The sequence below is a fragment of the Ictalurus punctatus genome, chromosome 2 (genome assembly GCF_001660625.3).
Source record: "Ictalurus punctatus breed USDA103 chromosome 2, Coco_2.0, whole genome shotgun sequence".
Taxonomy (NCBI): Eukaryota; Metazoa; Chordata; class Actinopteri; order Siluriformes; family Ictaluridae; genus Ictalurus; species Ictalurus punctatus.
In genome coordinates, this window is record NC_030417.2 from 6,206,622 (window position 1) to 6,218,887 (window position 12,266).

The 12,266-nt window shown below is 37.1% G+C and overlaps 1 protein-coding gene across 6 annotated transcripts in view; it reads left to right on the forward strand.

Annotated features, from left to right (window-relative positions):
* myo6a (myosin VIa) overlaps positions 1 to 12,266 on the forward strand; it is a 121,925-nt gene that overhangs the window by 72,814 nt on the left and 36,845 nt on the right. For all 6 annotated transcript variants that reach the window (XM_017494541.3, XM_047159896.2, XM_047159897.2 and 3 more), the window contains exons 18-24: positions 390 to 560; positions 4,688 to 4,726; positions 4,925 to 5,018; positions 8,289 to 8,419; positions 9,603 to 9,680; positions 10,238 to 10,367; positions 10,774 to 10,864. In XM_017494541.3, the coding sequence (XP_017350030.2) occupies positions 390 to 560; positions 4,688 to 4,726; positions 4,925 to 5,018; positions 8,289 to 8,419; positions 9,603 to 9,680; positions 10,238 to 10,367; positions 10,774 to 10,864 (734 nt within the window). The remainder of the gene's footprint in view (positions 1 to 389; positions 561 to 4,687; positions 4,727 to 4,924; positions 5,019 to 8,288; positions 8,420 to 9,602; positions 9,681 to 10,237; positions 10,368 to 10,773; positions 10,865 to 12,266) is intronic.

A 12,266-nucleotide genomic window follows, 5' to 3' on the forward strand; every position in this document is an offset into this window, starting at 1 on the left:
AGAGCTGCTGGTACAGAAAAGTTCATCAACATCTACTGACTAATCAGATTTGAGAAATGAACAGCACTCTGGGATATACAGCATCACGGTATATGGTCACATCCTTATATCAGAGGATTCAGTTTAGTACTATTTAATATTTTATACTGTATATTTCCTCACTATATGCTTCTCTCCAGGGCTTCTTTAGATGACAACTGTTTTTTTTTTATTATTATTATTTATTTATCTATTTATTTATTTTTTTTAAACTAATGGTGATAACCGCTGAATATTAATGTTGCGTTGGGAGTTCAAAGAAATTGATCTGATCAAATTTTCGTTTTTTTTTTTTTTTTTTTTTTTAGTGCACCTGCTTTGTAGTGACACTTTATTTCTTCCTATCTCAGAGCAAGTTCGTGGAGAAGAACAACGACGCTCTGCACATGTCCTTGGGGAGTCTCATTAGTGAGTCAAAGGATCGGTTTATACGCGAGCTCTTCGAGAACTCCAACAGCTCCCGAGATGTCAAGCAGAAAACAGGCAAGCTCAGCTTCATCAGCGTGGGCAACAAATTCAAGGTTAGCTCAAAACAACTATTCATAGATGCGGTACTTTTTTGTTTATTTACACTCAAGATTATGAACTCTATATTGAGGTAAGAGTACTGTGTCCCAGTGCCTTTATATCAGGGAGAAATAACATTTAAAAAAAAAAAAAAAAAAAAAACCCTGTTATTTGAAATGAGATATATTTTCAATTTGAAACGCATAGTAACGCAAATCCTTGGAGTAAATGGTATCTATTCGTTTATTATATTTTTAATCAAGCTTCATGAGTATACAGCAGAAATTATACAGTATATAATATAGTAAACTAAAGTAAAGGGAAAATACACTGTTATAATGGAATAGAAAATTTATCAACAAAAATTAGAACTAGGAAATAATCAACGTGGCTCAATGCGAAGGTGATTATTTTCCAATAACTGCACATCCTGAAGTGTTATGTTCTTCTTATAGCACACCAAGTTCCCAAATTTAATTTATTAAAGAACAACACATAATACGTTTTATCTATTTGGTGCAATATCCTGCAAACCAGTTAGTACCTTACGTTATAGTAGATGTAATCAGTCGTTCCCTCGCCAGCCTCTTTTTATTCTCTCGTTTGAAGTTAATTAGACACAAAAAAAGCTCCATTTTTTTATGTTACTGAAGAAAAAAAAAGTCAAACTCTTTCCATCATTGGAAAACTTCACCTTAAATTGTCTTAGATACAAGTCCCTATGTAAGTTCTTACAACCCCGGTTCCAAAAAAAAGTTGGGACGCTGCGTAAAATGTAAATAAAACCAGAATGCAATGAATTGAAAATCTCATAAACCCATATGGTATTCACAATAGAACATTGAAAGCATATCAAATGTTTAAACTGAGGAAATGTGCCATTTAAAGAAAAACAATAAGGTAATTTTGAATTTGATGGCCACAACACGTCTCAAAAAAGTTGGGACGGGGGCAACAAAAGACTGGAAGAGTAAGTGTTACTGAAAAGAAACAGCTGGAGGTTAATTTGCAACAGGTCAGTAACATGATCGGGAAATGTCACGCGAACAGGTGGATTTTACGTTCACGTGAGTGGTCAGATATGAAGCTGGCAGGACAAAGAAAGACCACATTGATTAGCATGAACGTGCAGCATAGATATGACTGCAGTCTGACATACTGTATACCTGAGAGCCAAGTGGGAGGTGTGTGTAGGTGAGAATATACAGTGTGTATATATATATATTTGACTGAATCTTTTTCTGTGCCTAGTCTCATCGCATCAGGTGGAATTCTCTCTCGTGTGTGTGTGTGTGTGTGTGTGTGTGTGTGTTTGTGTGTGCGGGGTTCTCTGCCCTTTTTTCCTTTATCCATTCTCCTCTCTTCTTTCTCCCACTCTCTCTAACTTTCCATCCCATGCCTCTCCTGGGATGTCTGCCACATGAAAAGGTGGATAGAGAGAGACGATGAACAAAAGAGTGAATGGGACAGAGAGAGCGAGCGATAGGGGCTTCAGAAAAGGGATGGATATTTCAGGCAAAAATTTATGCTTGACTTTTCAAGGCGTGTGAAACTTTGCATCAGTTAATTTCGAGAAGTGCAGCGTACTTATTAGACATAAATTTTGACAGTTCTGACTCATATTTACATGACTCATATATTCTGACTCATATTTACAGTTTTACAGTTACATTTATATAGCGCTTTTCAAGAAACTCAAGAAAACTACCAAGGACTAAAAGTAAACTGTCTTCACTTCCTGTTTGTTATTTTCATAAAGGGCAAAGTTTACTGCACAGTCCCAGATATGACCAAGCAGTTTGGTTGCTTTCTTACTTCTAGGCTGCTTTGTCCAATTATGGAGTGTATGGACGAACTTCCTGGCGTGGTCCTGTTAACATTCGAGATATTTTCAGCCTTTCTCATGTCAAAAAGACTTGAATCTCTTTCCCTAATCAAATCAGGTTCAGCTCAAATGACAGCATCAGTCAGAAGACCATTTGATTTATCGTGCCATTCCAAACCGATGTGTTCATTTGACCTTGTGCTTTTTAAAAGATCACTCCTGCAGTGCCATACATTATAAAAATCTGAGTTTATGGAGCACCTACAAGGATAATGGATGAGTACTGATCTATATACTAAACAATGAAGTGAACAGTGCATCAGATAAGAAGACAGATGATTTTTTTTGTTTGTTGCTGTTGCCAGATTTAGGTACATAGCATTTCAAGAACTGACGAACATTGTTCATACTGACAAACTAGGGTTACGAGTTTGGATTTTGGTGCATTAACCCCTTCCCCCCGCCCCCCTAAAATTGCAATTGCCCAAAATTCTTTTGCAGTGATGTTTGGTAAATGAGACCTTTTTAGCTGTACTCATGTTTGATGTGAACCGAAGAGGATTTGGCTGAATGCGCATTGTGGTGATGTCACATAGCTCAAATATGTCTTGGCCCAAATCTGCAGAAAATCTTCTGTAATTCTGAAAAAACTGCAAGGTGCTCTGAATACAGTTGGGATTGATTAATATTTCTTTGCAAAACAGCAATGCTGTAAAAACATTAGACATTTTTACACCATTTTCAGTCAGAAAAACAATCAAGCAAACAAAAAGAAAAACAAATCTGCTGTCTGCCCTCTTCCACATAGATGAGCTCACAGATGTCCATGATTGGCTAATGTCATTCTGACAGAAAGGGGGCAGAGCATATCCCTTCCTCCCACTTAGATGGCTCGGACAATTTAGGGGTTTTATTTTCTTGCAATTTTCTAATTGTCCTTACCATTGTGTTCCACTTTTTTGTTGGTAAATTGAATCTTTTTTGTTCAAAATTTTCCGTCCTTATTTTTTGCCATCCCTAATTGATCTAGTTCATTATATGACGTTAAATATGTACTTGTCTAAAATGATCTCAATCTAACATACACCGATACTGTAGATTTTAATTCATATTAATGTACTCAAAACATGTGCCGTTTACCTTTGCAGAAAACAAGGTAGCATATGTAAGTTTAGTGGAGACCATTGTGAGAAGAAAAAAGGGGGTGGGGTTTCCAGGCAGCGTAAGTTAATACAAACTATTCCAGATTTACACACATATTGGTTCAGCTACCATTTTATTGGGTGTATAAAGTAATCCAGGGTTAAATTGCGGAGCTCCTAGTCAAAATGCGGAAAGGATGGCATGTCTGGTCATATAATGTAATCAAAGTCAATGTCACTGGATATGGTAACAGTGTAATATTGTGTATATCTTAACACCCCCCCCCCCCCCCCCCCCCCCAGTACTGGTTTGGTATTGGGACCCAATAAATTTTACTCCAGTGCAGAATGACAGGCTGAACAGGCTATTTCCTGGAATTCGTCAAATATTGAGGAACCCCTTTCGTACTATTAAATTTTGACACCAAAGTGAAGACTTGGAGATGGACTGCAGAGCTTAGGGACAGGACAGGGGCTTTGTTAGATCATAAGTAGCACTCTTTTGTCATGACATACGATCCAGATCAGCAAAGGATCTCTTTGTCCTGCCACTCACAATGGTCAGATGGTGTAGAACGTCTCACAGTCAGATGGTGTAGAAGAAATAGAAAAAGAGAATGAGGGCTAAAAAAAAAAAAGAGAGAGAGAAGTTCTGTCCTCTTTTTGTCTTTTTCTATGAATGTAGTCTCCTTGGATGCAGTATCTGTGGAGATAGTGGACTAAAAGCAGTAATCTGTCAGGTATCCGAGAACGCACCGTTCACATGCTCTGTGCATCTCTGCTAGGCCTTCTGCATGGTGTTAAATAGATGTGTACACACAAGCTCATGTTCTGCCTTCTTTCTTGTGCTTTGTGTGTGTGTGTGTGTGTGTGTGTTTTGTGCCTGTCTTTGGCCTCTGTTGACATTTCTGTTACCTGTCTGTCTTTGTGTGAATTATTACTATTATTATTATTATTATTATTATTATTATTATTATTATTATTATTATTTTATTTTATTTTTTGGCTTGAAGCATCAGGACTCTGTTGCACACTTAATTCTTAACACCTTCCTACTGGAGGAGTAAAAATTCAAATGGCTTTAGGCTTGAAGAAGCGAAAACGCCATTGGCGAATATCATGGACGCATGACACCAAGTCGCTAATTCCATTCTCCATCTTTGATCCGATACAGACCCAGCTGAACATCCTGCTAGACAAGCTCCGCAGCACGGTAATTACCAAATCAAGAACACTCCAATTACACTCAAATGAGGTTAAAGCCCATTTGCATGCCCTGTTATTAAGGTCCACCATCTGTGAGCCTTCTACAGTGGTTACATTTCTAATAGATCTGACCTAAGTGGTCTCGGAGGAGGCCAGTGGAATTTTTGGTTTTAATTTTCATTTAGTTTATGAGTTATGATTTCAGGGCTCAGGTTTCATCCGCTGTGTGAAGCCCAACTTGAAGATGGTGAGCCACCAGTTTGAAGGCTCACAGATCCTGTCACAGCTCCAGTGTTCAGGTTAGTGCTTCTGCGTATTTTACACACTAGTGGAAGCTAGTTTGGAAACAGACTGCAGGCAGTATAAAGACAAAGAGTGGTCATGCAGAATATTTATATCACATCTGGAAATGCACGTGCTACTTTGAAAGTGATGTCATTGTCTAAAAAAAAAAATTATATGGAACGATTAATACACTGTGTACATTGTGCTTGTTGAACATCCCTATTCCAGATTTAGTTCCCCTTTTGCAGTTATAATAACCTCCATTCTTCTGGGAAGGCTTTCCACTAGATTTTGGAGCCTGGGTGTGGGGAATTTGTTCTCGTTAAGCCAAAGGAGCATTAGTGAAGTCGGGCACTGAGGTCAGGCGAGGAGACCTGTCGATACAATCGACTTTCCAAATCATCCCAAAGGTGTTCAGGGCTCTGTGCCGGACACCCGAGGTCTTTCACTCCAACCTTGGCAAACCAAGTCTTCATTGAGCTCGCTTTGTGAACAGGGGTGCTGTCATGCCGGAACAGGTTTGGGCCTCTTGGTTCCAGCGAAGGCAAATTGTAATGGGGAAGGGTGTGACGGTCAGATGTCCACATACTTTTGGCCATACAGTGTGAATTTTATTGCTTGTAAAAATGGAGGAACAGCTGTGAAACCTAAGCCACTTAATAATTTGTTGCGATAAATCTTCGTTTTGTCGTGGGGGGTGCTAACTTTTTCACTCGAGTGTATGATCAAACTTGGAAATAATAAAACAAATGGCTCATCTTCAGCATCAGAGTTAATCCACTGGTGTAAAGCATTCTTATCTGCACAACAGCACATGATCTGTAGATTAGATTGGGAATCTGTCTCTGAACAGACATTGTGCAAGCCACTGTTTACCCACCAGCTAGTTTCTGATCTTCTCACGGAGGTCCTGTATGACCACAAACACCGACGAGAGATGATATTGATTCAATTTTAAATTCCATTTAAACGAACTCCGTTAACATCCTGACTGACGCGCCAAACGAACTCTCCTGTGAGGTATGATTTAAAATGTTCTGAAGCCCCTTTTTCTTCTCAGGGGAGAGATTATTTACAGCTTGAGAAATCCTGTTTCAGATTAGTGCATATAAATACTGAATACTGTCAACGTAAGAGTCGGAACTTTCTTCCTCTCTTTCTTGTTTGTTTTCACACTCTGCCTCTTCTTTTTCTTTCTTTTTTTCTTTTTCAAACTCTCCCTTGTCCTTTTCTTTCTTTCTTTCTTTTTCACATGGTGCCTTGTCCTTTTCTTTCTTTCTTTCTTTTTCAAACTCTCCCTTGTCCTTTTCTTCCTTTCTTTCTTTCTTTCTTCCTTTCTTTCTTTCTTTTTTGTTTTCCACACTGTGCCTTGTCCTTTTCTTTCTTTCTTTCTTTTTCACACTGTGCCTTGTCCTTTTCTTTCTTTCTTTCTTTCTTTCTTTCTTTCTTTCTTTCTTTTTCTTGTTTTCAGACTCTCCCTTGTACTTTTCTTTTTCTTTCTGTCTTTTTCTTTTTCACACTCTGCCTTGTCCATTTCTTTTTCTTTCTTTCTTTCTTTCTTTCTTTCTTTCTTTCTTTCTTTCTTGTTTGTTTCCACACTCTGCCTTGTCCATTTCTTTTTCTTTCTTTTTCTTTCTTTCTTTCTTTCTTTCTTGTTTGTTTCCACACTCTGCCTTGCCCTTTTCTTTTTCTTTCTTTCTTTTTCACACTGTCTTGTCCTTTTCTTTCTTCCTTTCTTTCTTTTTCTTTCTTTTGTTTTCCACACTCTGCCTTGTCCTTTTCTTTCTTTCTTTCTTTCTTTCTTTCTTTCTTTCTTTCTTTCTTTCTTTCTTGTTTTCAGACTCTCCCTTGTCCTTTTCTTTTTCTTTCTTTTTTTCTTTCTTTCTTTTTCACACTCTGTCTTGTCCTTTTCTTTCTTCCTTTCTTTCTTTTTCTTACTTTCTTTCTTGTTTTCAGACTCTCCCTTGTCCTTCTCTTTCTTTCTTTGTTGTTCTTTCTTTTTTTCATTTTCACACTCTGCCTTGTCCTTTTCTTTTTCACACTGACTTTTCTTTCTTTTTTGTTTTCACACTCTGCCTTGTCCATTTCTTTCTTTTTCTTTCTTTCTTTTTCTTTTTCTTTCTTGTTTGTTTCCACACTCTGCCTTGCCCTTTTCTTTTTCTTTCTTTCTTTATTTTTCACACTGTCTTGTCCTTTTCTTTCTTTCTTTCTTTCTTTCTTTTTCTTTCTTTCTTTCTATCTTGTTTTCAGACTCTCCCTTGTCCTTTTCTTTCTTTCTTTCTTTCTTTCTTTCTTTCTTTATTTTTCACACTGTCTTGTCCTTTTCTTTCTTTCTTTCTTTCTTTCTTTCTTTCTCACACTCTCCCTTGTCCTTTTCTTTTTCACGCTGACTTTTCTTTCTTTTTTGTTTTCCACACTCTGTCTTGTCCTTTTCTTTCTTTCTTTCTTGTTTTCCACACTCTGCCTTGTCCATTTCTTTCTTTTTCTTTCTTTCTTTCTTGTTTTCCACACTCTGCCTTGTCCATTTCTTTCTTTTTCTTTCTTTCTTTCTTTCTTTGTTTTCACACTCTGACTTTTCCTTTTCTGTCTTTCATTCTATGTTTGTTTGCACACCGCCTTTTCCTTTCTTTCTTTCTTCCTTCCTTCGCACTGCAAGTGTAACTGTGTGTTCTAGACCTGGGGAGCGCTTGGTAGATTAGTAGGTCTGCTCCGAGGCTGTGCTAGAAGGATGAGTTTAGAAGCTCTTATTATTTGGACAGGTGGATTTGAACGAATCTGAGGCGCTGAAAAATTGAAACAGAAAAGCCCATTAACGACCGGTTGAATCTACTCAAAAATTTACTCAAATGTAACACAGTCTTTGATTCATGGACACACACACTCACACACCCAGCTGCACCTATGACGGTGACCATGTTTTGTTTGTTTGCGTTGCACTTCTGTAGGGCTTCTGTATTTAAAATGTTAAATGTTTTCTCGTCCACATGATTGATGTCTATTCAACTGAGAGATAGATTGAATTCGGGCCGCAAAGGCCTTTTATTGATGAAAGTGTTCAATAAACTGGTGTGCCATTTTGGTGGTCTGCTGTATTGATGACCGCAATCATGTACTGTCAGACTCCGTATTTAGGTCTTGGGCTAACCTCAGAACCCAACTAAAATCAATCGAGTGCACCTCGGTGTAGTCCATACATTTCTCCTGCTATTGTTACAATCATGTTGGTTTTTACTGAACGCTTTACAAGGCAGGAAGTTAGATCATCTCTTTAATCTCTCTCATAGGAATGGTGTCCGTTCTGGACTTGATGCAGGGTGGCTTTCCTTCCCGCGCTCCCTTCCACGAGCTCTACAACATGTACAAGCAGTACATGCCTCCCAAACTCACCCGTCTGGACCCCCGGCTTTTCTGCAAGGTCACATACCAGTGCTTAAATACAGCTTTACTCTCTCGATGGACTGTAGCTAATCTAAAATACCCTGTTTATCTCAGCATGATCTTCTACACATCTCCATCCGAGGTGCTTGTGTGCCTGGAGTGGAGCTCGCGGTTACTGGAGCAGCTGTTAGAGTTTACAGCACCGACATAAAAAATTAACTATTAAAAACTGTTTCAAAGGCAAAGACCTGTTTGGATCACAAATGAAATTTAATTAGCTGTATTTTTGTCTTTTATGCTTTCTTTTCTTTCTTTCTTTCTTTCTTTCTTTCTTTCTTTCTTTCTTTCTTTCCATCTTTCTTTCTTTCTTTCTTCCTTTTTGTACTCTGCATTTTCCTTTTCTTTCTTTCTTTCTTTCTTTCTTTCTTTCTTTCTTTCTTTCTTTCTTTCCACTCTTTCTTTCATTCTTTCTTTCTTTCTTTGTTGTTTGTTTTTCTTTTTCTTTCTTTCTTCCTTTCTTCCTTTTCTTGCAATCTGCCTTTCTTTTCTTTTTCTTTGCACTCTGCTTTTGCCCTTTCTTTCTTTCTTTCTTTGCACACTGCCTTTTCATTTTCTTTCTTTCTTCCTTTCTTTATTTGTATGCATTCTGCATTTCCCTTTTCTTTCTTTCTTTCTTTCTTTCTTTCTTTCTTTCTTTCTTTCTTTCTTTCTTTCTTTCTTTACACTCTGCCTTTTCTTTCTTTCTTTGTTTTTGGTTTGCACACTGCCTTTTCCCTTTCTTTCTTTCTTTCTTTGCACTCTGCCTTTTCCCTTTCTTTCCTTGATTCTTTCTTTCTTTGCACTCTGCCTTTTTCTTTCTTTCTTTCTTTCTTTCATTCTTTTCTTTCTTTCATTTTCTTTGCACTCTGGCTTTTCCCTTTCTTTCTTTCTTTCTTTCTTTCTTTCTTTCTATAAACGAGCGCATTAATTTTACTCATTTATGTCACGGCTGGACGCACTGTCCGAGCCGTGCTGATTGAGAAAACTAAATCCACACCATCTGAATCAAGAATTCAACAGTGTTTTGGTATAAATTCAAGACTAGCTAGTGTACTGCAAAGAAGTGTGTCTATCAGCGTATAAGCAGGATTAGCGAAGTCCTCTTTTCACTTACGCTCGGTGTGAATCTCAGTGTGAGATGTTGCTGAAATGTTGCCGTTTTCTCTTCCTGTACTGTACAGGCTCTGTTCAAAGCTTTGGGCCTGAATGAAAACGACTACAAGTTTGGACTCACTCGAGTTTTCTTCAGACCTGGAAAGGTAAGACTGGTCAACGGTTATATAACTGGCCTGAAAAGGAGCAGAGATAAAGAACGTTTATGCTTTAGATCAGAGGAACAGGGCTTAGTGTAATGAGAGCAGCAGGATCTGCAGACTAAACTGCAGTCAGCAGATGGCAGCTACATTTCCACTTAAATGAATCATTTCTCCATCGTAAGGCTGCGATCCTGTATGTGTGTGTGTGTGTGTGTATATAATATAAATATATATATATATATATATATATTTATATTTATATAATATGCGCGTGTGTGTGTGTGAGAGCGAGAGAAAGAGAGAAGGCCTCTCTGGCACACTCATTAGCAGAAGAAGTGAGGTTTTAGGGAGATGCAAATATCAGCCTGGAACCATGAGTATGGTGTTAATGAGGGAATAAAGAAGAAGCTGGGAAAAGTCTTCTGAGCTGCAGATCTCACTTTCTCTGCCATGATGAAACTGTACATTATGAATAAATTCTGATCTACACCTATCTATCTATCTATCTATCTATCTATCTATCTCTCCTTCTTTATAATGTTTTTCTCTTCTTGAATCAGTTTTCAGAGTTTGACCAGATAATGAAGTCGGATCCGGATCATCTGGCTGAACTAGTGAAACGGGTCAACAAGTGGCTCATCTGCAGCCGCTGGAAGAAGGTGCAGTGGTGTGCTCTGTCCGTCATCAAACGTATGTAACACACGCGCGCACACACTCTCAAAATTCTCACCTCTTGGCTTGAAACAACAGTGTTGTAGTCACTGGATGGATGAAGTGTCTTAGCATGAAGTTGGGCCTAGCCAAGTGTTATGTTTTTATATATTTATATATATATATATATATATATATATATATATATATATATACACACACACATACATACATACATAGACTTGCATACACACACATAGACCCATTGAAATCATTGTCAGCTGCCTATGCAGAACAGTCTTTTCTTATTTGTTTATATATTTATTTATTTATTTTTATTGTGATCGTAACTGATGAAATGAACAACTTCTTTTTAGTGGAAATCTACATTTTCTACTTTTCCATTGAATGCCATTGAACTTCTTTCTTTCTGTCTTCTTCCCAGTGAAGAATAAGATGCTATATCGGGCCACTGCCTGCATTAAGATGCAGAAGACCGTACGCATGTGGCTGTGCAAGAGAAAACACAAACCTCGGTAAGCACTCATTACCTCAGAACCCCAAATACCCCCATAGACCGGGATTAAAACCTACAAAATTAGTATTTTGCTTCCGCTATGTTGATACGATTTTTAAATCCTATTAGCCAACATCTTATGTAAATCCTTCATTACTAGAGCAGATATTAAGGAAGTGTTGCTTTGTTAGGAAAAGTGCTGTGTTATCTAAATGGTGGAATCACATTTAGGGCTTTTTCATGGAATAACCCATTTTTAGTCAAGTGAAGCAATTATTTTGCAGAGTGTAACTTGAATCTCAAACAGAAGCAGAGGTGGGAAATTACAAATTACATTTGTGATTGACTTTTAAGTATCTGTGCCTTACTTGAGATTTTTAAAAAAAATGATTTTTTACTGAATACTTTTAACTTATAATCACTAGATTTAAAAAAAAAAAAAAAAAAAAAATCTCTACTTTCTACTCACTGCATTTTCAAACATCAGTACATTTCTGTATAATCATATATTAGTAAAGGCATGCGGTGAATGTTTACTATTTCAAGGCGTTGACCTAAATTCCTAACAAATCTAAACAGTAAGAATGAGATTGTAATCGCTGTAACCTGCTGCTACGTGTACTTTTCATTCCATTAGTTTATCAGCAGAGCTGTTAGCGTGCTAGCTAATGTCAGTTATTAGGAGCTAAGCTGTTGTTTGTTTGCACACTGCCTTTTCTCTTTCTTTCTTTCTTTCTTTGCACTCTGCCCTTTTCTTTTTCATTCTTTCTTTCTTTCTTTCTTTCTTTCTTTCTTTTTTTCTTTCTTTCTTTCTTTTTATTTGCACTCTGCCCTTTTCTTTTTTCTTTCTTTCTTTCTTTTTATTTGCACTCTGCCCTTTTCTTTCTTTCTTTCTTTCTTTCTTTCGTTCTTTCTTTGCACTCTGCCCTTTTCTTTTTTCTTTCTTTCTTTCTTTCTTTCTTTCATTCTTTCTTTCTTTTTCATTCTTTCTTTCTTTATTTTTCTTTGCACTCTGCCATTTCCTTTTCTTTCTTTCTTTCTTTCTTTCTTTCTTTTTCTTTCTTTCTTTGCACTCCGCACTCTGCCCTTTCCTTTTCTTTCTTTCTTTGCACTCTGCCCTTTTCTTTTTCATTCTTTCTTTCTTTCTTTCTTTCTTTCTTTCTTTCTTTCTTTCTTTCTTTCTTTTTATTTGCACTCTGCCCTTTTCTTTCTTTTTCTTTCATTCTTTCTTTCTTTCTTTTTCTTTCTTTCTTTCTTTCTTTTTCTTTCATTCTTTCTTTCTTTCTTTCTTTCTTTCTTTCTTTTTATTTGCACTCTGCCCTTTTCTTTCTTTCTTTTTCATTCTTTCTTTCATTCTTTCTTTGCACTCTGCCCTTTCCTTTTCTTTTTTCTTTCTTTCTTTCTTTCTTTCTTTCTTTCTT